The sequence below is a fragment of the Diplotaxodon limnothrissa genome, linkage group LG1 (assembly GCF_057381915.1).
Source record: "Diplotaxodon limnothrissa isolate DT_005_m linkage group LG1, D_limnothrissa_male_GT1.1, whole genome shotgun sequence".
Lineage (NCBI taxonomy): Eukaryota > Metazoa > Chordata > Actinopteri > Cichliformes > Cichlidae > Diplotaxodon > Diplotaxodon limnothrissa.
Genome location: NC_140596.1, coordinates 1,899,767 through 1,927,376, shown reverse-complemented (window position 1 = coordinate 1,927,376; position 27,610 = coordinate 1,899,767). Strand labels below are relative to the sequence as shown.

The 27,610-nt window shown below is 48.0% G+C and overlaps 1 protein-coding gene across 1 annotated transcript; it reads right to left on the bottom strand.

Moving 5' to 3' along the window:
• Positions 1-392: 392 nt before the first annotated feature.
• sh3gl3a (SH3-domain GRB2-like 3a) lies at positions 393-25,985 on the bottom strand. The gene is made up of 11 exons (XM_085356243.1): positions 25,785-25,985; positions 7,950-8,018; positions 7,627-7,699; positions 7,397-7,540; positions 6,491-6,624; positions 5,801-5,959; positions 5,608-5,711; positions 4,984-5,108; positions 4,862-4,894; positions 4,381-4,446; positions 393-3,635 (listed from the first exon to the last, which is right to left on the bottom strand). The coding sequence occupies exons 1-11, from the start codon at positions 25,827-25,829 to the stop codon at positions 3,433-3,435; spliced, it is 1,155 nt and encodes a 384-aa protein (XP_085212369.1). The 5' UTR covers positions 25,830-25,985; the 3' UTR covers positions 393-3,432.
• Positions 25,986-27,610: the final 1,625 nt, after the last annotated feature.

Here is a 27,610-nt window from a genome sequence, read left to right as displayed (position 1 = left end):
GTGAAGCTGCATTTTAAAGTTGTAGTACATCACTGCTCAGACTGTCCTGTAATTATCAGTTTAGATTAGAAGTCTGTGCACATTTATCAAATATGTCATGCTGACCAAAGTCCTGCACAAAAGACACAAATGGATAAAAATAAATATGAACTACAGAAAATAAATAAAATGCATTAAGCTGCTAAACGTCAGGGCAGACACACTAATCCTAAGTGAACAGGTCCGACTCTGAATACCAAGAAAAATAAGGGTTGTTTCTTACAAATATTCTGATTGAGTCATATCTGGATGTAAAGTTTGAACCTGATGTTGACATAATTTTGTGTATAAACAGAACAGACTGAACAAAGAAAGAAAACACGTGAACGCTGCCTCGATATTTACTCCTCATTTATTTACGCAATATATTTTTGGAATATATTCATTTACAACATCTATAAAACACCTTTTACATAAATTATGCTACTGAAAAACTAAAACACAGAACTGTGACGTTTCCTGTGCAGGGAAGAGGTTTGCAGACTGAACACTGAGACTGCAAAGGCAAACGGAGGCGCGGGGTGGAGAGAGCGGTTTGTTTTAGTGTATCAAAGAGTCAGTTATTCTCACTGTGGGAGTGTGAGGAAGGCCCATCGTGGGTCTGCAGCCTGTAAACAAAACCAAACATCTGGGTGTTTTTATGATAAATGCATTTAAAAAAACCTCCCGTGGCAGGGGTGTGGTCTCTGTGGCAGGGGTGTGGTCTCTGGCCTGCTGCAGTGGAGGGGCGGTGCCAGGACGTGAGAGGGGACAGGTGAAATATGATGGCGCTAATGACCCTCCCCCCTTTGTAGTGATGGAGGCGTGGGGAGAAGTGTGTAGTGGAGGAAGCCGTGTAGAGAGGTCCGGGCGACAAGAAGCTGGAAAGAGTGCTTGTGGTGAAAAATAAAGCTGGGGGGGTCCGCTCATTTCACAACTCCTCTCTTGTTTGTGGAGGACGTCCTCTGTGTAGGTAAGAGCTCCCCGCTCCCCCAAACTCATAATTAACTGCAAATAAAAAAATCCTCATACATCTAAGCTAACAGTAAGAGTCCAGCACAGCTGGTCGAGCTGATCCAAACACGACGGAGCCGAATCAGGTTTGGATCAAAGACGCAGCCGAGCGTCTGCGATTGGACCACAGTAAAAAACTACAATAACACCAAAAACAGGTGGAAGAACTCTGAGGTGGTCAAACCCTCCTCTCCGCTGGAGTAAAGAGTAAGCACGGTTTTACTGGGCTCAGTTCCTGTTTAACTTTCAAATTAAAAGCCTAAAATCACAGCTCATACAGTTTCCTCACGTTCAGCCACCTGCTGATTTGACCTCAGGCAGAAACAGACTGAAAAAGATGAACTAACAGAAGCGACGCGATCATCAGACCACAGCCAGATCACTCGATGTGGAAATAAACCTGCTCTGCTGTGACTGTTGACCTCTGATCAGAGCGTCTGGCGCCGTAAACCGAGACGTAATAAATCACGCGTAATCGTCCGACCTGAAGGTAAACTTTAATTTGAACTCCAGCCTACTCACAGGTAAGCTTCAGTTCATGTTCTGATGCTCTGACTCGTCTCGACAAATAAGGCCGCAATTAACAGAGTCGTGTGACGTCTGCACAGCTCGCACGCTGCTGACGAACACTTCTGACCCTGAAGCACCAACGCGATGTTTCCATAAACGTCACCGAGTGGTCGTTTAAAAAAGTCTTTTTTGTTTCTCTCTCAGTACGTCAATCACGTGTCGTTGGACTTTAATGATGCGAAGTTTTGAAACATTGCTGTTCTCGGGCTAAGTCACGTGTCCAACTCTGGGTCTCTGACAGGCTGCTAGTCCATCACAAGCTGTCTCACAGACACCATCATCATCATCACACGCGTCCTTTAAAGCGGTGCACACGGAGCCGGGGCTGATCTACAGTGATGGGAAATAAAAACAGGAGCTTTCTTACAAAAATATGATCAAATAAGTGTGAAACTAAATAAAAAGCCAAAGAGAGGACGGCGTTTGTTGGTTTCCTTCTTATTTGGTGACTAAACAGACGGCAGCTGGTTAAAAGCCTCAGACTCATCCACTAAAACTAGGAGCTGGACGAGTTTCACAGACGTCTTCAGGTTGAAGATGAGAAACAGACACTTGCTTCAGTCTCACAGAACAGGACAAAGATCTGTGGTTATCTGCCTGTGATTGTGTGAAAAACTCAAAGTGCTGAAGAGGAGGAGGAAGGTGCGACGTGGAAGGCTAAAAAGCTTCAGTGCAGACGACAGCTCAAACATCAGCTTCAGGCTGTCAGACGAGGCGGCGTCCCCGATCCTGAGAACGAACCGTCAGAGCATGTAAACACAGAGAGACACATTCAGAGCGACGGCGTGGACGCGTGAAGACGGGTTTAAACACAGACCGGCCGTCGGAGCCGAGAGGGCAGCAGAATAACAGAAAGATCAAATCCAGTGGAGAAAACCAACACAGGCCAAACATTCAGCTTCACATTTGAAATACTCTGACTTACAGAAGGTGAAGTTTGGGTTTTTGGAGCTTGGGTCACCGTTTCTGTCCGTTAGGGTCACGCCTGTGCTAACCGCTGAGATCTGAGAGCGTGGCACGTGACCGGCACGTGACCGCCACCAAACCCCATCACAGAACGCAGAGTGAGGCGAGCAGGCGGTGCAGTGGGGACAGCGGGGATAAATGGTCACTATGGTTTTGGTGCCGTGTGATTTTTCTATGTGCCGTGGCTCCAAAAGGGAAACACGACTGATCGCCTGACTGCTCGTGTTTCTGAAACCATTAAAACGTCTCCTGCTGTCCACGTCCCAGTCTCAGCGTAAAGCTGTAACCAAGGACAGAAACGACGCCGAAACTACAAAAGCAAAGAAACAAAGTGAAGTCAGGATGAAGTGGATGAGATTTGGGCCTCAAACAAAGTCACACAGACCAAACTCCACCCGCTCACGTCTCTCACATTAAAACCAGAACCTGGCCGAGCTCCATTTCAAAATAAAAGCACCTCCATCCTTGGATTGTGGGAATGTGGAGCGGCTCACTTCCTGTCTGATTCTGATTTGCAACACATCATTTTTGACACAACCAGGAAACATTGAAAGGTGACTTTTAGCAGAACTAGCGTGACCATAAAGTGAGGAAATGTTCGTAGTGGTCGGACGGCGGCGTCGGGATACCCGGCAGAGGCGGCGGTGCTGGACGGTGGGCGGAGCGACAGGTTGAGACCCCGTTAAAGGCTCGGGTTTCCGTTCAGGTTCTTAAATATCAACAGACGACAAAAGTAAAGGAGACGTTTAATCTGAAGTCGGCCGGGACGAAACAGCCGCGTCTGTGGTCCGAAACAGAATCCGCCGCACGCTCACGCCCGAGTCGGGCCGAGGAGAGTCTGCGGAGGCCCGGCGGTGGCGCTCTTCACTGAGGCAGGGGGACGATGACCTCCACGTAGTTGATGGGGAAGAAGCCGGACTCGCCGTTGATCATGCCCTCGTACCAGTTCTCGTCGATCTGGTTGGTGAGGATGATGATGTCGCCTTCTTTGAAGCCCAGCTCGCCCTCGTTCTCCGGCTCAAAGTCGTAGAGGGAGCGACAGCAGGGCTGATCCAAAACCTCCGGCTCTGCAGACAAAACAAAAACTTTATTTAAAAACCTCTGATGGACGGACGGGGCTCGTGACGCAGCGGCGAAATGAAAGCACAACGCTCTGATTTACCGCGAGTCTCTTTCCTTCTTCCTGATTCCTTCCCTCCTTCCTCTATTCTTCCTATTTCATTCCCTCCTTTATTCACTCTTCCTAATTCCTTCCTTCCTAGTACCCGGCAGCCCCTCCCTCAGCCCGGCTCCAGGCCCTGTACACCTGGTCTGAGCGAGGTTGCTGGGTTTGTGGACTCGTGTGTGTCCTCTGCTGGAGGGGTCTTGTTCACAGACCCCCCCAGCAGCACACAGACCCCCCCAGCATGGGTCGAGAGCTAAATGGATGAACAGAAACAATCAAATCTCTCAGTTTCAGCCTCTGATCTGCCATTTTTGGAATTTTGTCTTTAAAATAAGATTTAAAATTCATTATTTGCAAACAGTTTCATATTTTAAAAATTTATATCCCAGCTTTGTCTGAAACAGGGTTAAAGAGCAGGTTACTCATCCAGACAAAGACGGTAAGAAGACATCCAGTGGGTGACGTTTGCTCCGTGACAACACCGACAGACGAAGATCACGAGGAGAAAAATAACAAAATTCACCCACATCTCATGTTTGACCAGCTGAAAATTTACTGTCGTTTTGCTGGATATCAAAAACAAAATCCCGGGGCTGCCGCTCACAGATGCGGGCAGATGTGTGACGGCGTCGGCGTGCGTTACTCACGGTGAGCGTTGCCGTTGGTAGCGGGGGTGTCGGGCCATGACAGCTGCACAGATGATATGTGATCAGCTGGATGACATGTGGAGACAGATGGAGATGGCGATGAGCACAAAACAACAAAAACAATGAGAGGATCAGAGCACCGCTGTGGTGTCAGACTGCCACCAGCAGAGGGCAGCAGCGTTCCAACAACAGCTGCAGGAAAAGCTTCACGTCTACTCCTCGCTTCATCTGTTAGTCGTTTGGAGCTCGTCACTGTGTCAGAGTTTAAGGTGACAACGTGCAGCTGAGCTCAGGTTTTTAAATTAAACATAAATGGAGAGATAAACTTCCTGTGAACGTCACAGCTCGAGTTTCCATCTGTGTGCAGCAGAGCAGCGGTCAGGACGCCCAGAAACAGGTGAGACGTTCACTGTCAGTTTGTAAAAATGGAAACATTCCCACACGATGAACATGATGTGTGTGTGCATAAAGGAATACCTACTTTTCCCGTTCAGTGTGTGGCTGATCTGCGTATCTATAACAGCAGAAGAAGAACAGTGGGACTCAACGCAACGATGGAAACAAACTGAGACACACAGACGGACGCACAGACGGACGGCGTACCCGTGGACTTGAGCGAGGAGCTGTAGGACAGGCCGTTGTGCTGGTTGCTGTCGAGCGCCTCGATGCTGCTCCTGATCGACTTTGACTTGAAGTCTCTCTTGGGCCGGCTGCTGGCCGAGGATATCCTGGAGGAGGAGAGAGAGAGGGAGGCGACTCGAATCAAAGCCGACATTTCCTCTCCGGCGGCAGACCGGACGCTCCGAGGGGAAACGGGCCCACAAACCTCAGATCTCAGCAAATTTCAGGGTTTATAAGCGCTCTTACTCGCTACTTCTACCTTACTGAGCGCGTGTTTAACGAGGACCAAAGAAGTGTTTTTAGCCTTTACTGATGGAAACATGGAGTAACAGGCTCTGACATTTCAGGAGGATAAAACTTCTGATGTCTGCGCAATCCGCCGACAGCGAGCGGCGGCCAAATCCAGACGCTTTCATCAAGAACAGAACCTGAAGTGTGAAAAACACCTTCGGTGACAGACAAACTCAGTGAGCTCCCGCTTTAAAAACGCTGCTGACAGACCTGCTGTTCACAGCGTGAAACGACGTCCCGAAGAATGCCGCGAGCGCCGCGAACGCCACGCAGACATGAACCCCGATCGCAGCGGAGGAGAAGCGGCTCTCTTACCTCTTCTGCAGTTTCCCACTGAGCTCCTGCAGGATCTCACACGACTGCTGGTGGTACTCCAACGCCGCCTTGATCAGTGCTGACAGCTGGTTCACCTGCTCCACCTGGTGGCCACACACGCACACACGCACGTTAAACGATAACGTCTCACGTGTGAAACCCTCCCCGTTACCCGCGTCTTCGCGTCTCTTACGTCGTTCTCCAGGAAGTTGAACATGCTCCTCTCAGCCAGCTCTTTGCTTTCGTCGAACTTCTCCACCGCCTGCCGGATCTCCTCGTCCAGGATCTTCCCCTGACGCTTCTTCTTGTAGTCAAAGTCTAATCTGCGGCCCTCCAGCTTCTTCAGGTGATGCTGCGAACACCAGCGGCAGAAACACGTCGACACGCACGTCACACTGTGTGTTTCTTTACAAAAACATTTCATTTAAAACCATCGTGAACAGATTTACTGAGCTGATGTGGAGGCGAAGTGATCAGGCGTGTGCAGGTGGAGGTCACGAGGCTAAACGCCACGAGCAGCGTATAAGAGGCGAGTGTACTGAGGATAACGTCGTCTAAAAACTCGAGTGTAAGAGTGAAATTCACGATCAGAAGAATGGCCCAAATATCTGATGTGACTCCGCCCACACACCTGAGAGTCCAGGTGCAGGTCAGAGGGTTAGCAGCTAGCATTAGCTCGGCACACGGAGAGGAGAAGCTGCAGGTTTGCTGCACAGCATCTCGCGCAGTAAAGCGGAGGTAGGATGATCTGTGCGTGCAGCGCCCCGACAGGCAGATTTCAAACCGTTTGCAAATTCGCTGCAGAAATTTCAGCGCGTGTTTCTGCTGCGCTGCAAACGGTGCCAGCGGTCAGAGAACCTCGCAGTCTCTCGTCTGTCTTTACCGTGATCTCTTTGAGGTCCTTGTCCTGTAGATTCTGCAGGGGGTCAATGAAGTTTTGTTTGACGTTTATGTCCAGAGAGTCCTTCACGTCTGCCATCTGCCTCATGGCCTCACCCACATCCACCAGAGCGCATCCTGCAGGACAGAGAGAGGTGCCGCCTCCAATGAGCCGTTATCACAGTGATCTCAATAAAATCATCTACAAGGTACAAACTCCTCATTCAACACTGACACACGCAGCCGACTAACAGCAGCACAGAGGGGCGCAAACACAGGGACACGACGAGGGAGGAAATCTGTAGTTCTTTGCATCCTGACCTCACAGCGAGTGACCAGCTCAAAGGAGGGACGCTGCACACTCATTGGCCGGTGACTTGGTTTCAGACTCGGCTGCTTTCCGACTCTGACGGCCAGAATTTTAAAATGAACGTCAGGCTGCAATCGTACCGCCTCCTCTAACCTGAGGCCACGCCCCCTGCTGGCCATTATTACAAACGACACTTCTGCCTTGTATGACTGTGCACTGTAACCTGCACACAGTCCTGCAGGCTTTTGTCCGACATGCAGCGTTCTGCAGCAGACCGCCCGTTCAGCAACACCGAGCGTCACGCTGACACCTGACGTCATGAAGGAGGCAAAGCAGCATTCACAACATTGATGCTTTTAAACTTGTGGTGCACTGTGCAGATTTTATTACGGAGCAATCTTTGAAAACTGCTGCATCACTGTAACACTGACGCTCTGCATGCGTCTTGTACTAAGCAGCTGCGTCCATGTTAAATGTTGCAGTGAAAGGCCAAAGATGACCGTGCTCACGCCTCGGTGCCAGTGCAGGGTTTGCGCTGGCGCCGCCTGTAACGGCCTCTGTGCAGCTGTTAGAGGACCTGAGGCATCTGAGAGCTGGTACCAAACAAAGAGTCCTCTCCCAGCTCCTGGCCGTAGCGCAGCATGCAGTCGCCCAGCAGGCCTTCGGTCTGGGGGTAGCCGGTGGTCTTCACCTGCCCTCGGATCTTGGACATCGTGTTCAGCATGTTCAGTTTGGCTCGAGACGCTGGCGAGGAAACAAAGAATCAAACGCAGGTTTGAGTTTGTAGCACAGAAAGCTCAAAGAACAGCAAACATGGAGGTGTTTCGCACCTGGGTTAGGCTGGAGGTACTCTGTTGTTTTGGACAGGAGGTCAAGCACCGACTTGCTGGTCACCTCGATTTTCTGAAAAAAGGTTGCAGTTAAATGTCAGGATGACATCTGAAAGATTAAATTCAGCAAACGGTTCAGTTTGTTGTGAAATCGTACAATTCCTAAAGCTAACAAACGTTTTAACGGCGAGTTAAATAAAGCGGACGGCCCGAGTGAAGTGTTTCGTCAGCTGAAGATGACGAGACCTCCCAGTTCTGTCCCGAGCGTATGAGTGAAAGCGGTGAGCAGGCCGGCCGCAACCCTCGGCGTGTGCTGGACTCACCCGCTCCATCTCTAAGAAGTCTTCCTCCAGCTTCGTCCCCTCCGCCCCGCTGATCTTTTCACTGAGGAGCTGCACAGAGAGAGCACACAGAGTCACAGAGGCCTGAAGCGTCTTTATTTGTTAACATTTGTGCTTCTGAATGTGTTCAATAAAGTTTTCCCTGCTTGCATTCAAATTTCAACACATCTGAGTAAACCCGGCTCACGCTCCAGCCGTCGCTCCACTAATCACCGTTTAACGCCTCTGGGATTTATCCGAGGATGACATCATCCTCACAATCTGTCACTGTGGTGTTGGAAGAGACGCCGAAACACGGACCTCCTCCTGTGACGGTCATTTCAATTAGAAATGCAGATTTTACACACGTTTAACTTCGTTCCCACGCCGTGTGACATCTTTGTTTGAAGCAGGCTCACACAGCGCCGTATGTGACTCCATGTTTTCTGGGCTATAAAGAGCTCCACACGGACAGACTGACTTCACTCGCAGCCTGTGTGATGGACACTGGTAAACGTGCCGGGTTTACACAGGAAACACAGGAAACACGAGCATCGACCAATGGCTAACGAGCCGCAGTAACACTGTCGCCACTTCAAAGAAACTTTATTAGTGTGAGCATTTAGCTGGACAACAGTAACACACTGATCACTTACAGAGCACGTTTACATTATTCGTGATATAATGAAGGCCGGTGCCTTTCAAAATAAAAGTGCACATCACACAGTAAACTGCATCGACACTTGGAAGGTGGTGCTGAGCGATGACACTCTAAAGTAAAAAGGTGTAAAGCAGACCGCTGAGAGTAACTTAATTACATTTACTCGTTACTGTCAGAGGCTCTGATTGGCTGACGGTTTGGTTGGAGTTGCCGGGCGCTCACACAGCAGTAACAGCAGCGCGGACGCCGTTTAAAGAGGATAAAAATTCTCTGAACACAAAGTAAAGCTCTCAGATTTGGGGCAGTGGGCCAGTCAGACCTGCGACTGCAGCCTGAGCTGAAATCTGACCCATATCTGTGTTTATTTAGGGATCAATAAACTTTAAGGTCAGTCTGATTCATGCTTCTGCACGCTGATCCCAGGTCTGTTTGGCCTTTTTAATCCTCTGCTTATAAAAACTAAACAGCATGTTTAAGACACGCTGAGCTGAACCAGAAGCTAATGTGCAATAAAAACATGCAGGGTGGGGGGTACTGTGGAGGGACGGACACGCCAGCAAAACATTGAAAACGTTACGTGGTGACTGCAGCCTTTTATTCACGACATGAATTGAAACTATGAGGTCTTCCTGTAACAGCAGCTCAGTAAAAACTACCTGCAGGCTGAGTTCAGAGCCTGGAGATCACACAGCAACCTGCAGCTCTGCTAACCTGAGAACTGCCAGGAGACACGACACGAGACTTTCAGGTTCAACCAGATGTGAGACGACGCGACGGGCGCCGAGCGGCAGGAAATCACGTCCACGAGGGGAAATTCAGGATTACTGAGGCAGACGGAGCGTGTCGTCCACCTCAGAGACGCTTCTACACGAGTACGATGACCACAAACCTTCGTACCACGCAGCACCGCTACAGCTTCAACTGAGCATCAACCTTCAGACACGTGAAGTCCAAACATCTGCAGTTCCTCTGACGTCCAGCAGAGGCAGCAGTGAGTCAGCCCCACAGACTCCTGTTCAAACTTCACAGCATAATAAACATGTTTACAGCCGGATACACACACTGTTTGCTCTGTGTAGATAATTCTCCTTCATAACAGCTGCACGGCGGAGCATGTTCACCTGTAACTCACCTGTTGGACATATACAGGACACGCTCTATGCTCCACACTATCACAGATAGATTTTTCTGTTACAGCAGGAAATAAAGAGCAAACATCGTCGTGAGATCCATGAACAGCCCAGGACTGGACCATCAGCACTGTTACAGGTGCAGAAGAAACTAAACCTGATCGTACGTTAGCGCAGAACCTGAGACGATGCACCTGATACGCCGTCCTCTGGATCAGACGATGTTTGTTATGAGGTCAGACGTCTTAGGTGTAAAGAGCACAGGTGAGCCACGTTACACCCGGTAATAAAGGTGTGTCCCATCCACTCAGCGCTGTGTCATGTTCTCAGCTGTTGGACTCTCAGCGTCCTGCTGCTCATGTGATAAACCGATCATACGGCGCCGTTTACAGCCCACTGACAAATCACACAAACAGCTGTAAACGACAGCGGAGTGACGCCGTGGCGAGGCGTCATATCGGATGCAGCTTCTCCTTCAGGTAACTGAACGTCATCCAGTCAGTCAGTTACTCGTGGTGCTGATTTTACTGGATTAAGTACAAAGAATGAGATCAATACGAGGATCGATATAGGACATCCCGTCTTATCTCTGGTCCCTGTAGGCCGCCGCTGAACTGCAGCGAGGCACAGATCAGTGAGGGAAACCATTTTTAAAGCTTTGAGGACAGTAACATGGAATGGAACCAGTCAAAAGAAGGCAAACCAGTACAAACCAGTGCAGAGACATAGCTGCCTGTACTGGTGGACCACACTCCATGAACATCCCAGCAGCGCTGCAGCTAACAAAGTTTTCTGGCAGAACCCACCTGTGCATGATCTAATATTCACCTTCATAACTGCAGGCCTGCTTGTTAATATCACGTTACACGAGCTTTACCTGGTAACTCATCAGCCAGTAAGCCTGAAGATCTCGTTTAAATAAACGGGACGAGGCGAAGCGCTGGAAACGCCGCCGCCGACGTTTGTCCCAAAACAAGTAGCCTTTCATCACAGCGTCATTAATGCTGAGCCTACGTCCTCCCGACCAACCTAAGACCTGTGAGCTGCACACCTGTCCAGCTGCACCCAGCTGTGCGATCACTTTTACCACAGCTGGTAAAAGTGTACAAACCCCTGAGAAAAGCCCAGAAAGGTTTTAGGGATGTTATCCACCTGATACTGAAACGTCAGGAAGTCCAGCTGCAGTGCAACTGCTCAGTTTCATAATAAACTCAGAGCTCTGATTGGCTGCACGCCGAGCTACGAGCCGACTGTGCCCGACAGCATTAGTGTCACCTTCAGTAGTTTAACGAACGCAGTCACAACACGATCGCTCGGCCAACCGTCGAGTCCAAACACTCCGCAGAGTGGGGTGTGTTTGTTTGTGTGTGTGTGTGCGCTTCAGGCTCGACTACAAGTGCTGCCGAGTAGCAGGAAAGATTCACCAAGTGGGTCAGAGCCTGGGTAAAATTAGCAGACTCAGAGAAATGAGCCCAATCTGACGGGCAGAGCCTTTCTAGGACAGAGGAGGGGGCGCTGAACAGGAAGGCTGAACGTCTCGCTGCAGACTCGCTGCACGCTCCGTCTAGATCATCACAGAAGCACAAGCACAGAGCTGGGGTCGGGACGTGGTTAGCCACGTGACCGGGACTTTTCCTAAAAACAAAGAATGATCAGTTCAACGTTCAGGTTTCTTTTCCGCACTTCCTGACGTGTATCTCCTGCTCCAGCGTTGGACGTTCCCATTGAACGTTTGAAGTTAATAATAATGAGCTCAGCGTATTTACAGTAATCCAAGCTCAGGCTACATTTTATTACAGGTTTTTATCCTTGGATCAGCACAGTCAGCACGGGTGAGCAGGATGGGGGTTAAATGACCCTCAATGAAAGTTTGTGTACGAGCAGACAAATGACATCACAAGGAGGTTTCTGTGGGACACCTTGACCCCGTGGGCTGTCACACGCCGAGCTTAAAGATGTGCTGCACGGTGAGGATGATGAGGGCAGAGACAGGAGAGTGAGACAAAGGCCTGCAGCAGCCTCGAGAGCACCAGGAGTTAAACTAAGACACTGTAACAAAAAGATGGATTAGTTTGAACTGTGACTTATACTAAGCTACGCTAACAAGTCTCCTTTAAAACATGTGCAAAAGATGCAGTTTTAAAGGCAACGTGTTATCATGAAGGACAACGTGGAAGTTCATCTGAATGTAAAGTGAAATGTAACTGTTTGTAAATGTAACCATGTGTAACTGTTTCCAAAGTAACGCAGCCTTTGGCAGCTGATGGATGTCAGAGGAGGAGACGGCACAAAGCCTGCAGGCCAGATGCATTAGCAGCAGGTTACAGGTGGCTAAGACAGACTTTTAATCCACGCAGACTCCACGTGAACCGACACATTAGAGCTGAAATGATCCCGAGCGCTGAACACGAGGCTCAGCAGTGAAAACCCGCCGACTCCCCGCACGCCGCCATCTTCATCAGGATGTTAACGTCTCCTCACAGATCAAAGCAGCAGCAGCTTTGCAGCATTTCTTTGATTGTGCAGCTCAGATTGCACGCACGCACACACACACACACACGCCAAGCAATAACGCTGCAGCCAGAGCGCACACGTAAACATCAGCTTCCAGCCTCTGCGATTTTTATTGAATATTTCTGACTTTCCCAAAAGGAAAGTCAGAAAAGGCCTAAAAATGAAGAAGTATGACTCTAAAAGCTCTTCAGAAGATCTTAAGTTGGGGCAAGAACACGCCCGACGTCTGAAAATCAAACCAAACTTTGGGGCATTTGTTTGCGTCTCTGAGCGTCTCCAGCACGTCCAAATGAAACACACCCAACAACATCCAGGAAGTCCAGGGAATGTTGTCTGTGCAGCCTCAGAGCAGCGACGGCCTCTGTGAGACGGCGGTCCTACCCGTTGTCCCACCTCAACTTCAATAAATGCACAGAATAAATGTTCATGTGACAGCTCTACACACTGAACAAAGACACACTCATCTTAAAGGAAGTAGAGTTCGCTGGGTCGTTAAGTATTCATTAAACTTAATTTAATCTTCAGGTCCAAAACTTTTCTCTCTTTTTCCCCTGAAACTAAAAACTAGTTTTTGTTTTAACCTCTTGGAAAAGATCTGACTTCAGATTTTAAGGTTAATCAAAAGCGTCCGGAGGTTAATTAAACGCTTTAACACTCGTCCGCACCGACGCGCGCTCCCGTCCCCGCTCGGCGTTTCGCTCGGCCTCACAGCGTGACGGATCGTGTCGGAAAGTTTGTCTGGAGGAGTGGAGAAACAGGAAGGCGAGCTCAGCTGGGTTGTTGTGCGTTTGTGAGTCAGCGTCACGCTCTGAGCTGAGGTGTGTTATTAACGACGGGGAGAGAGTGACACCGGTCAAACCACGGCGCCCGCCGGAGCGAGCAGCAGATTCCCGTCAAAACAAAGAGGAATCTCTCGCGACGCTGAGTCACCGGCCTCCGCACGCACACAGGAATTCAGCTGTGTGTGCTTTGTGTGTGTTTGCAGGAACGTATTGTTTCAGCGAGCTCCCAGAGCACAGAGCTGAGCTGGAGGGGACGCTTCACTGCTGTTCACACCATCAACAAGCTGATAGGTTGATGCGATTACAGGCCGGAGGTCAGTACTCGCTTTGTCCTGCTAACAAAGCTGTGACTTGGTCCTCAGACGCTCCTGCACGTCTGCGTGAAGCTTGGTCGGTGTTTCCCCACACGGAGAGCGTCGTGTACACGAACAACGCCACTGATAAACTTCACGCCTCCGGCGACGCTCGCATCACTCGGGCTTTCAGCACATTTGTTCTGCTCAGGCCGGAGCCGCTTCTCCACCCGCTGCAGCTGTTGGAAACAGCGACCCAGAGACTTTGTGGAGAAGCAGCCGACTGACATCAAGAACCAGGGAGCTGACCAGAGGCCTGCAGGGAAACAGGAGAGAGGAAGCAGACCGGAGCAAAGTGACCGCCTCGCTGCGTGCAGGAGGCAAAACGAAACAAAGCAGGATGACGACCCCAGGCTGCGCCCGATGCGTCCATCAGAGTGTACGCGCGACAGTCAGACATCGTTTAAAGGAAAAAGCGACCTGTTAGAGACACAACACAGTCAGAGCACGCAAGGAAGAAAAAAGACGAATCAGCAGCCTCAGGAGGCTTTCAACAACCTCCCACTAACAATGTGGAAAAGGTCACGTCAACCTCACCACGTCTTAGGTCAACCTGACCTGTTCCTGCTCTCTGATTGGCTCTCTGTTGTGTCTGCTGCTAAGCGAGCCTTTACCAATACTCAGCTAATCAGCAGAGTCAAAAATAAAAAACCTCCTTTGCTTTGTGGAAACGCTTCCTGTGACCTTAATGAAAACCACCGTGAGGTCAAAGCTGAATTCATAAGACCGAACTTACACTCGAGGACTTTGAGCGTCAGTGTTGAGCAATAATCTGACTGCGCCATAAAAGAGCGCACACACTCTGCAGACCTACGACTGGATTTATCATCAAAGCAGCGCTGCCGTCACCCTGGACACGCTAAACTTACACACGCACACGCATCACAGCTGTGAGAAAATCTTTGGTCTGAGTGTGAAGAGCAACTTTATCATGACTGCACGCAGGAGTAACACAGCGCCCACGAAGGTGTGTTTAAGGCCCAGCTGACTGATCAACACTCGCCAGTGTCATTATTTTATATTTAAGCAGCCTTTACTCTACAGAGTGAGTGTGAGCTGCAGTGAATGCAACCACAGCGTTCACAGTCAGGTGTGTGTGTGCGCGCACGCCGTGGGTGGAGCTTTCCTCATGCGTTCAGCAGGAAGGAAGCAGCAGCCTTGCAGTCATTGTGCTGCGTTTCCCGTCACTTCTGTTTCTGAGCCCGACCTACAAACAGCGGCTCAGTTTCAGGGAATCAAACAGAAACGAGTTAACGAGGTCGTCTCCTAGAAAACAGACGCGAGAGGATTTACGAGAAAATAAAATACGTTAGACAGGACGGCGTGAAACTACTGGATTAATCCCCCGTGGTTACAGGGACACGCGTCGACTGCTGATGGTCACGTCTAATGTCATTATGGTTCCTTCAGTCAGACACATCGCCTCACATACTTCCTGTCAGGTCTGCTGACCACGCTGGGCCTTCAGAGCAGAAACTTGTGATACAGTTTCAACCCCTCCCCCTTTAGGCCAGCTTCATTCTGATTGGCTGTGGGGTTTTGTGTTCACAGACCAAGCTGAATGACCTTCGAACATCACTGGATGTCATCATAAGTCAGGCGTACCTTCAAGTTCTGACAAGTGAAGTCAAACAATGCACAGGTGTCTTAAACCTGCATTATTGCTAATATCCAGCAGGGGGCGACTCTTATATCTGTTAAAGCAGTGCAGAAAAGAGCGTGCTGCTCACCTGCTCTGTGAGCCGAGTAAACACTCTTCTGATGAGCTCGAGTTCAAATTTCAACCCTTATTAAACAACATTTTAGTTTATGGATCACATGGTTACAGAAAAATGTCAATTTCTACTTGTTCGTGTTTTATTTCTCATCTCTCCGACAGTGACACAGTCCCCGCCTCCCTGCAGGCACGTCGCTCTGCTCGTTTTGGTTCTTGATGTTAATCAGCTGCTTCTCCAGAAAATTCCCGCCTCCTCCTCCTCTGCCTCCTCCTGCAGCTGGATGGGTTTTCTAACGAGAACCTGCAGCAGGTGGAGACCTCCATCATGAAGCTGGAGTCACAGATGCAGAGTACGGAGGAGATGGAGTCCGTCTGTGGGCTGCGAGACTCGCTGCAGAGGCAGCTGATTACACCGATCACTTATTTGTCACAAACAAATCTGACTCTTGCAGAGAAGCTTTTCTGTCTTCACTTGTTAACTTGAGTTAATAAGTGCGCAGCGACAATGCACTCTGCGTCTTCCATGAATCATTAAGGTCAGATAACACGACCGAGAGACGTCATGAGAAAATATTCGATTTAAAACATCTCAGGGTCAAAGGTCAGGGAGATGAACAAGTGAACTAGTGATAAAGTGCTGCAGTGTGGGCTGTGCCGGTGCACGTGTGTTTGTTTGACCTTCTTCACAAAATCATTTAGTTTTAAATGACTCCCCGTGTCTTTGAGGAAACGTCTCCATCGGGTGAGTCAGAAGCTAATCTGGTCGGGAGATTTCAGGCCACCTCTCTGATAACTCCTGCAAAGGTTGTCAGAGCGACAAACATCAGCTGCTGTTTTTACAGTCGTCTGGTTCGTGTGGAGCGCCGGCAGCTCCGTCTGCCTGCGTTAACTTCCAGGAGTCACAGTTTTAAACAGAGGTGGTCTGACCATCGGGCCGAGGTTAGGCCGTTTTCCACTTTCAACAAACTCACAATAAAATAATTAAAATGTGCTAACTGGGCTCTGAGAAACTCAAAAGCCCGTCTGCTGAAGCTGCAGGGCCACGATCAAGCTTCACGTCACAGGTGAGAACCAGTCAGTTTCCCAGTTAAGCCACCAACGTTTAATTAAGCCCCAGTTACACTGAAGGTAACGTCTGCAGCTAACAGAGTCTGAGTGAGTTTCTCCAGCATGGACGAGCGTCCTGCAGAGACCACCGCAAAACAACGATCTCATCTGCACCATCACTCAGCAGAAGACCGCAAGAGCCGATACATGAAACCAGTATAAATGTTTGCACCACTGTGCTGATGTCACCATTTGCCAACCGCGGCTTCAGGTCCATCAGGCGAACGCATCAGTTCAGCCACACAAACTCGTTTTCATCACGAGATCAAAGGTTATTACAAAAGAAACTAAAATGAAAAGCAATTCAAACAAAACGATTGTTACACAGCAGTAACAATAGTAACAACCTGACACCTTCAAAACTTAAAAACATCAAAGCTCCACTGCAGATAAACAGGATATTATAACAGGCCAGCGTTCCTTCAATAAAAACCACCAGACTGGAATCGTCTGCAGGTTTTTCTGGCTCCACATCTTCGTCTGCTCGGCGAGTCGCACACATGTACGACTGCTCTGAGCGCAGCTGAAGCACCGAGACTGTTGCCCTGTTTGACAGAAACCTGCATCCTTTGCTATCCCGATGAACAAAATAAAACCTGGTTAAAATGACACTCAGCAGGAAACGGCGTGCTGTGCTAGAACCGGGTGTTTCCTCGGGGGATCAAACAGAAGCCAGTGTAACGTTTCACCTTTTGGGAAATCTTTGCATCATAAACCTTCTGCTGCTCGGCTGGAGGACTCTCGCCTCGCACTGCCAACATAAACCGGCTGATTTACGTCACAGGGAAGCAGCAGTGATGATGATAATGATGAGCTGCTGAAATGTTAATGAGCCAGACCGCCAGGCGACCGGGGCTCGGTCCTCCATCACCGATCATTAAAGATGGATGGGCTCGGCGCAGCGAGCTGTCAGCTGCATCTCTGAGCAGCGGCATCTTGTTCCTGCTGCAGGTGGCGAGCGAACGCAGCAGGTTAGCATAAGAACAAACTGCAGCTGCAGACAGACCAGGTCGTTGAGGCTGCGGGCGTGCAGCGAGGCCTCCACCAGACCCGGAATCAAGACCCCCGCTCACACCTGAGATCGTTTCACCTCCGCTCTGCTGACATCAATGCTTCTTAAGTTATTCCAAAATGTAGTTTTAAAAGAACACGAAACAACGATTTCTGTGCAGTTAGATTTCATTGCTTTCCTGTCGTTTCAGTGCCCGCTGAGGTTTGACTCACCTCACATTCAGCCATTTATAACTAAAGTTCAAGAAAACAGCGAGAGTCTCGCTTTCCAAACTCTGTGAGTGAGAATGACTTCAGCACTAAAGCTGCGCGTCAAAGTCAAAACTGCAAGAGCAACAATGCCTTTGACAAACTCTCTGATGGATGAAAGCAAGAAAAGCATCTGCATAAAAACTAGAATATTACAAGACAAAAATACTTAATATACCAGGATGTAATGTGTCGACATTCAGTCAGGATCCTGGAGTCGATCCTCGCTGTCACTGGAGGAGAGGTGGGCTACACCTGGACGTAAACCTCGTAAAGCGTGCTAAAGAACAGAAACAGTCTTCTCTGGACTCCCATCCAATCACAGGTAATCGATCGTCGGGGGGGGCGGGGTGTTAATGTGCGATCACACCATGTGGCCCAAACACAAACACAACAGTCCTGTGACAGAGTTCATTTCCATCCTCCGGCGTGAAGAGAAAGTATCGCAGGCTTTACAGCATCCAATCATTCAGCCTTTCAGGATCAGACAGTATAACCTGAATTTAACACACAAGCTACAAACTGTCCTCACAAAGCACTGGTGATGAACATCACTGATCCCAAAGGTCATCGTTCATTGGACAACGCTGGGAAAGACGCAGCGCTTGGGCGAAATGGAGGCGATGCTCTGCAGCCCTAAGCTGCCTGAGACGATGAAATCGTACGTGAGCTGGATCAGACTAAAGACCTGTCAGCTTGAAAGTAGAGGTTGGGCTAAAAATCCCCAAACAAGCCTCGCTCTGATGAAGACAGGCAGTGTTATGGCTCTCGTTTGGTTTCAGCGTGTGAGACGACAACAGTGTTAAAACGTCACGGATGGCGAGCTCCACCTGTTCAGCGACTGCACGGCAAAGAGAGCAGCAGATGAGGAAAACCACAGCTGTGACTGAGTGACAGACTGGGGCAGATCGCGATCCCGACACACCGCAAACCCACATCGCGCTCAGTTCACACAGCTCGTCTTTATTGAGCCGCTGAGACACGACCGGTCTGTTTACCTCGAGCTTCAACCAGAAAAATCACCCAAAGGTTACAGACTAAATAAAGACGCCTGCGGTTTCAAGTAGATGACATCATTGTCACTATTTGTCTTTAAAAGACGTTCTGGTGAAGTCTGTCCTGTCTGCTGTGGACCTTTAAAGATCCACATCCACTGCCTGAACAGGACATCCTCGCCGAGCTGACACTTCAGCTCCTCTTCCTCAGTTTTTATTCCAATCTTCCTTCGAGTCCACGTGACCATCGAAGCTTTTTCCTGCTGTTGCTCATTAAAAAAGTTCAGATCTTTGTTTTATGCCTCATTTGTTCTCCTCCTGAAGTCTCTGTGTGTCACACTGTGTCCATCAGTAAAAACAACAGCTTCAGTTATTCTTCAATGACCATTTTAAACACTTCTTCAATGAAACCTAACAAGTAAATAAATCCAAGAATAAACAGTTACTGAATTCAGGAGAAAACTGGGATAAACTGGGATAAATTACAGGCTGATTTCAGCTCAGTGTGGGAGTCTTTCTGTTCTCGTCACGTTAGTTCCTGGTTTCCTGCTCTCGGTCTGGCTGTGAGAGCATCTCTGAGCAGCAGACTGAAGCAGAAGAGAAACAAAAATAACCTTCATCACACAGAAACTCCTCCACACTGACGGCTCTGTGCTGTTAGCTTCCTCTGAGCTCCATGCTATGTTAGCTTAGTAAACACAGAGCGTCATGGAGTGAGATGGATAGACGGGCAGGTTCTGGTGATACCTGATCCAGCGCTCTGAACCAATCTTGGACCAGCATCATCCAACATCTAACTAGACACACAAACACAAAGTTCTGATGGAACGAGACTGAAGGTACAGCTTCTCCTTCACGGCTCAGATTAAACACGCAGATTTGGTCCGTGTCGACAGGATGGCGTCACACAGCTGCTGTAGATTTATCGTCTGCATCCGTGACACGAACCTCCCGTCCTTCCTCCTTCCAAAGGCGCTCTGCTGACTGACGTTTGACTGCCGTGAACTCGTCATCACGTTCAATGAACCTGTTTGAGTCGATCTGAGCTTTGTGGCGTGACGCATGGCGGTCACAAACGGACGAACACGGTCAGCAGCAATACTCAGGCAGGATGTGGAGTTTAAATGAAGCTCAAAGTGTAGCACGAACACCACCGGCAGCATCCTGAACCTTTGATACGAGGCAGGATGGAGCCATGCTTTCACGATGTTTACTGCACATTGTGACCCTGCTACCTAAACGCTGCCACAGAAACCAGACCAGGCCACGTTTTCCAATCCTCTTTCCAGTTGGCTTACATTAACTATACTGGACTAACAGTGGACAGTCCCAGATCAGAGGGAACGCTGGATCTAAGGCTTATGCAGCAGCTGTTCCATAGAATTCAGTAGTGGTTTGGACCTGAGTGCAACTATAAACCCCCCAGCACTGAGGATTTTTCCAAAACGGGCAGAGAAAATATTCTGCTATATTAATTGTGCTGCTTTTCCAACAATAGTGGAAACAAAGAGAGATGTGGCTGAAATAAACAGGAAGTGATAGCGTTTCCCTTCCCGGTTATCTCCTGCTGGTTCATCTGGTCTCCACCCCGGTGTCAGGAAGCAGGTGAACAGCAAACAATGTTCGTGAAACACACGACGAGCAGCTCGCTGTAAAAACACGTCTGATTTGTTTTTTCTGTGCAGGAGAGGCCGACGCTGACGAGCGCCGCTATCAGTCTGTGTCGCCGTGTTCCAGCAGCAGGAAACCACAGCGGGTGACGCCAGCGTTAGAGAAGCTCTGAAATGCTTTGCATTGATTTTTACTGTTATCAGTGCAGGACTCAAACAAACAGATCAAAGGTACCTGGAAAAACACACAGGTAGGGAACACTGAGCATTCATCGGGTTTCACCCAGTCTGCATCTTTTTCTCACGGAAAATAAGTGAAAGTGGAAACCAAGTCGACCTCGAGTTTATCTTTCACGTGTGTTTAAAATAAAACACAATCTATGATGTCGTGCACCGCACACTGATGCACAAACAGGAAGTGGCAGGTTGACTTTCAGCTTGTGCACGTAGGAATAATTTCACAGACACGACAGCGTTCATACAGCCTGCTGTGAGAGGACACCGTGATTAAACAGAGCTCAGCATCAGCGCTCTCACCAGTCACATACCTGAAGCTACTTCATGAGGCAGGAGACACTGCAGGGCGGAGGCCGAGGTATGCAGCGTTCAATCTGGAAGCGTTCGTTAATCACAGCTGCAATCCTAAAAGTTTTATTCTGTCAGATTTGAATAAGCTGCCTCCGTGGAGTCACCTGAACAGCAGAGTCAGGTCTGGAGAATTCAGGTGTGGAAAATATGTCCCAGCAAATTCATCCCAAGCTCAGACCGTGAGACGCTTACAGAAACCCAAGAGGTCCATCTAAGACTCGACGGGCCTCGGTTAAAGGTTGAAGTTCATGACAGCACAAGCAGAAAAAGACTGAACAAGTATGTCTGTTTGGAAAGGCTGCAGGAGAAGCCTCTTCTGTCTGAAGAGTGGCAGCACGGTCAGACTGAACAAAGCAAAGATGCCCGGAGCGAGGTGTCCGTCCACGAAGCACAGCAGCATGTGTGGAGACAAACACTCAGAGCAGCCCGATGATTAACACATGACCTGGTAGTAAATGCATTAGTTGGTTACCTAGGCAACCAGAGCCAGGAATCTCCACTAGTGACCATCCATCAGCCTCAAATCGACGCACGGCGAATGAACCGCTTCCAGTGTGGCTGCAGCTTAGAGCCCTGTAGAGCTCGACTATCTGAAGCAGGATACTGGTGCAGTGAATTATGGGTAAATTAAACCTGTTAAGGTGGACCAGCACCATCCTGCCAGTCACCACACGCTCCACCTTAACACCATTCTTGAACAAGATCCCACGATACATAAACTGCCTGTCCTCCAACCCTGAGAGAGCAATCCACCATCATCACTCGACACCTAAATGCAGGGGTGGGCGACTCCAGGCCTCGAGGTCCTGTGTCTGCAGGTTTCAGATGTGTCCTTGATCCAACACAGCTGATTTAATGGCTGAATGACCTCTTCAACATGTCTTGAAGTTCTCCAGAGGCCTGGCAATGAACTAATCATGTGATTCAGGTGTGCTGACCCAGGATCTAAAACCTGCAGGACACCGGCCCTCGAGGCCTGGAGTTGCCCACTCCTGCCTTTATGTATTTTCTTGAACTCTTTCGCTCTTAAAGACGACCTTCCCAGTACCCACATGACACCTCAGTATATCAATAAAGTCTTGGTTTCATGACCATTTGATGACGCTGAGCAGTTTCTGTGTTTTTCTGAGGGCGGCTGGACTGGCAGAGAGCACCCTCACTGACGGCTGATGCAAACCCAGTCGTGTTGTTCTGTAAACAGCCGAAATATGACGGAAAGGCCTCAGTTCAGAGAAGAGCTTCAAGGGGAACTCCCACTCCCCCTTCAAGGAGTAAAGGGGTACATGTTCAAGTTTGGTAAAGATAAAAATGCGATTGGAGAATGTGGTGCGTTTTCTGTGTGGTGTGTTCACAGCTCCAAACCCCAGAGCTGACGGTGAGAGCTGTATCAGCCAGCTGTTTGTTATTCACACTCACATCTGCAGACTTACAGAGACAGACACAACGCCACCTGCTCAGTCGATGGTGAAAGGGCTGCAGCACCTAAGATTAACACTTCATCTTATACGCAACCCCCCCCACCCACCTCACCAATCTGAGCCACGGTCTGAGTAACCCCCGTCACTCATACACGGACTCTATTCAGACCAAGTCTTGTCTAACGTGGGCCCTTCTCTTATTTTGTACATATTCTGCTATTTATATTTTATTCCGGCACAGCTGATGTGGAGCACCCACAATTTTGTTGCACACGTACAATGACAATAAAGGGCTATTTTATTCTATTTATAAAAACATAAAGTAATTTTTAAAAAAGCAATACTGAGCACAGGCGATCACTGATGAATAAAAGGTTGGATCGCTCTTTATTATGGATTCATTTTTCTCTTGTTCATGCGCACAGTCACACAGGGCTGCAGCCTTTAGCTGACTAATTTACCCTTCATTCTAATTTGTGTTGTACAGTTATTTCATTTTTAACCTTAATTTATATTCTATTCCTTCCTAGTTAAATTTACCCTTTTTAATTTTTCATATTTATTTCCTATCTTATTCATAGCCTTTTCCTTTTTTTGTTTTCTTTAGGTCACGAGCAGTTGTCCAAGCATTTCACTACATATCGTACTGTGTATGACTGTGTACGTGACAAATAAAATTTGAATTTGAATTTAATTATCACGTTATGTGGCTAAAGATAATAATAACACAGGCCCAGGCCTGTAACGCCTCACTGTCACTGTGCGAGTGTTTAACTAAGAGAAGAAATCAGCACTCTGACTGAAACAAAGCCAGGCCTCAAACAGAGGCTGACCACAGCTCTCCACGAAGGTGGAAACCAAAGACGGAAAGATGACCTCAAACCGGCATTTTTTCTAATGGCCAGCAGGGGGCGACTCCTCTGGTTATAAAAGAAATCTGATTACAGTCTATGAGAAGACGAGCCTGCTGCTCACATGGTCTCTGGGCTCATTACACGCCCTGCTGATGAGTTTACGGTCTTACTAAATGAAACACGAGGTTCATTTTGGAAACGATGGCTCTAAAGAAGACTAACACACCGAGCTCCTAACGTTTTAGTTTAGGTTCATCTGCAAGGCTGCACTATTAAGCGACTTTGACGGGATCCAGGATATCTTCCCCTTCATCATCGATCATGCTAAGTGGTCACACGTAGGTGGTTATCAGGTCCATAAGTCTCCTGAGGGTTTCCCAATCTGCTGCGTGAAGTTTGTTTGAAGCAGGAAGTAAAAGCAGAAAAAGTGGCGACTGTGAGTCCACAAACACAAACAGGCGTGGGATCAGATAGCAGCGCTTACAGGGCCATAAAAAATAGAATCAGCAATAAAGTTGTGACTCAGAGTCTTTATCTTACTGATGCTCCGTACTCTCTGAGGTCACATGGAACTTTCAGGAATTCTGACGCTAGTTTCCAGAGATCGTATTGGTCAGTCAGTGCTGACTTCATACCTATCGAGCGCTCATCTCAAACGTAAGTGCTTCGGAGCAGGTTGGGTCTGCAGCATCAGTTACCGTGGCAATTTATCCCAGTTAGATGTGACCCACCTTCACAAACAGGGTTCAACCTGAAGTTGCCTTGATAACCGCAGCAAAGGCCTCTGATGCAATCTGCGGGCTACACTCTGTGTCTTCCTGCTGCCACGATGCATTGTGAAGACATAACACACAATAAAAATAGACTAAAACCAACACACAAGTCCCGCTTCCTATGACAAATCAAATCAGTTTATTCTACTGCCCCACTGCTGAGAGCAGATCTGAAGCACGTTTAACCAAAAAACAACCTGGAAACTATTCAGGGGACGTGATTAAAAACAGTTTACACCATTCACAGAAACACACACACAACGGTGAATGGACACTGAAAAGGCAAATCACAGAACAGCAGAGATAACATTCTCAAGGTTAAAACAAGAACCAAGTGCTTTAATTCGTATATAAACGTCTTAAAAGGAAGAAGCTCACGTTGATGACAGATCTCCACCACGGGGTGATACCTGCAGCGCCAAAGCGGCGCTGCCCCGGACCTCTGCTAACACTTCAGTACTCTGTGACTCATTTGGGGTCGTACTGAATAAAACGGACTTCTTTCAGTTCTCATCCAAGAAGCTTCTTCAGTTCTAAAAACAAAGGTGGAGAGTCCCAGCTATTTAACCCCAGGTTGGGGTTGTCCCCTTAGGAGGTGGTTGTTAAAGAACTCTTAAAACAGCCCAGTCGCCACCTTTTTTCAAGTTCTTCAGACGACCACGAGAAGCTGCACAGACATACTGAATCAAACATTAAGAACATTTCCCAAATCCTGGTCCTTCTCAGCTTCCACCGTCAGAATCCTTCTTTTAACATCATTTTAAAAACACCAAGATGACAATGGCAGCTACATCTATCTTTTATACCATCAGGTTTGATTTAGTTTCATTTGAAGGAATTTATTAAGGAGCTTCTGCTTGGTTTAAAGCGCAGATATATCCGAGTATCATCAGCATAAAAGCGATTTAAATATGAACACAAGGAACAGCTGCTAACATGACAAAGGGGCCACAATGGAGCCCTGTGGTGCGCCACAAGCACAGTCACCAATACTGATGGAAATCAATACTTCTCGCATGCTCTGCTGTATCAAATGCAACAGAGAGAGCAAATCATGCAAGCTGAGCCGATTCACCCAGCATCACCAGTACATATCATGGTATTAAACGTACAGATTCAGTGCTGTGTAGCGAATCCCACTGAGACTGATGGAAGCTGATGGAAACCAGCCTGTGATCTACTGATAACTGGAGCGAATTCTTATTTAAAGGTGAAGATGAAGGTTCACTGAGACTAACAGTCTGTGAGCTGTTTCCAAGTTGTCCAAATGTTAGATGTTACTCACAGCCGCCCACAAACCACAGTGTTTTTGGTGGCAGTGGGAATAGCAGGTCCTTCCACTGGTTCAATGGTATTTTTATCATGTAACGTTAAAAGGTATTTGAGTCTAATGGAGCTTCACCCAGATAACACAAACCGTACAGCCCGGGAGTGAAATCCACCTGATAAAGACTGCTCCACCTGCCTTTAAATGACTGCGCGGCGCAGCTGTGGCAGGTGCGAAACATCTGGCTGGTGCCTCAGTCACACAAACATCGCCATGAAGCCTAAAAACGGGCTTCATGTGTGATTTCCTTTCAGGGGATAAAATCAAACCAGACGTCGACCTAAAGCCTCTCGAAACATTCATAATAAAAACAGTTACGTGTACTTCTCTGTTAGTGTTTCCTGTTGGTTTTACTGTGGAAACAGCAAAGTCTGACGTTTCACAAGAACTTGTATGGCAACAACAATGAAGACGAATTATTCACCGGATTACATAAGTTGATAAAAAGTCCATAACTGTGGCTTAAGATGAATCTATTTGTGTGTGTGTGTGAAATTAGATTAAATCATCAGATTTTCCCAGCAGTGTTTGGTGTGACGTTATCTCCGATAAAAACAACTTATCTGGGCGGAAAAGTAACGCTCCATCCACACCCTGCAAACACGTTTTGAAACCCACGATTTTTAAGCGATAACAACTCAGACTTGTCGTGTTTTCAGACCAACTACAGCCCGATTCCGTTCACGGTTTGATGTTGAAGCGGAGATCAGGGTCCGCATCCGAACTGCTGTTGTCGGGCGCCTCCATACCTGACTGGCTTTGTGGAACTGCTTCTTCAGCCCGGCCACAGACATCCTGGACGAACGGCTTCAACCCCGCACAAAATACTCCGGGAAAGCGACTCAACACACGGCCGACGGAGGCTGGGCTCAAGAACGAAGCAGCCGACACCACAGCTCCGCACTCATCAGTCAGACTCCGCTAAGATTGCAGCATGACCCCGAGCTCAGTGAAGCTCTAACGGCGGGAGGCCGGCCCAACCGGAAACTGCTTCAAAATAAAGGTCTCCGAGGATTTAAAAAGATAAATAATAATTAAGGCATGACATCACTGAGCAGCAGGGCTGGACTTGGATATAAAAAAATGTATATGAGGGTAGAATATGATGTGTGCATGTGTCATTTTGTTTGATTCCTGATATTGAAATTGTTTCTCGGTTGGTACAGTTGTTCCTGGGTTCCTTCTTTGTTGCACACTTTAGCTGTTAGGAGTGGCTCCTGATCAAAGTGGTCATGCATTTTACGTGAATCCTTGATTATTCCAAGAGTCTTTATTTACCACTTGTCATACAAGTACAACACACAGTGAAGTGTGTCCTGACACTGCAAAACATTATAAGCAATAAGAAAATCTAAATCAAAACTCTGAAACTTTAAATAAAAAACCTGAAAGTGTACATTGTGGAAATGGAATGTTAAAGTGCTTTGTGCCACATTGGCACAGCAATGTGCTGACAGAGCAAAAGTAGACCAAAAGTAACCGAAACTACCAAAGTAACAGACTGAGCAGAGCAATGTAAGCATAGTGAAGCAGCATTATCAGTGTAGCAGCGCGTGACGTATAATAAATCAGACATGATATGAATTATGACAGTGAAAGTTCTGCAATGTAACAAGAATATGATATAAAATCCAGTTCCAGACCCTTATGGTGATGCTATGAGGGGAGTGGGGGCATGTCCTGGCTCGAATGGCCTGAGGATAGAAGCTCCTCTTCACTCTCTGTCTTTGCCCCGATGGTGTGGAACCTTCCACCTGATGGCAAAAACAAGTTACTGGGATGGGAGCTGCTCTGGACCAACATCTCCTGGTGTAAATGTCCTGAAGGGAAGGGAGATGCTGTTATTGATCCTTTTACCTTAGTCTTAAAGTGTGTATTTATTTCTTACTCTTCTTATATTTATTGCTTGTCTTTTGCACTGAATGTAACTCGAACCTCTTCATCCGGTCTCTATATACTGCACTGTGTACAGCAGAGATGACAATAAAGTTTACTTTGACGTGAGCAGCAGCGCTCTGCAGCACACATCACTCTGTGAAGAGCTTTTCGGTCCTGAACACAACTAATCCCAGGATGTGATGTTCTGTGTGAGGATGCTCTCCACAGCACCTGAATAGAATCACTTAGTCCCTCTCTCTATGTTCTTAACACATTATTTTCACCTTCCTCTACCTCTTCCTCACTCTGCTGTTGTCCCGCCTCCTGCACTTTTTCTCTGCTGGTGCTAAATTTGACCTTTTCACCACTTCCTCCAAGGTAAACTCTCTTTTACAAGTTGCATGAGGGGAGGAGTTCAGGGATTTGATTGGGCAGTGTCCGTATCGGAAATGAGCGAATGGATGCTGTCAGTGTGTGTTGGGTTGGTGGGTAAATGACCCATCAGGTCACCGGGAAAATGCCAGATTACCGGTCCAGCCCTGCTGAGCAGCTGTTTCTGTTGGGGAAAAATTGGCTTAAAACATATTTTATAGGCATATATGTGGTTCTCAGTGACATTTGAAGTTCCACATTTCTGAAAATGAAAAAGTACCTCTTAGCAGTAGCATATTAGGACTCAAGGGAGTCTATCTCAGAC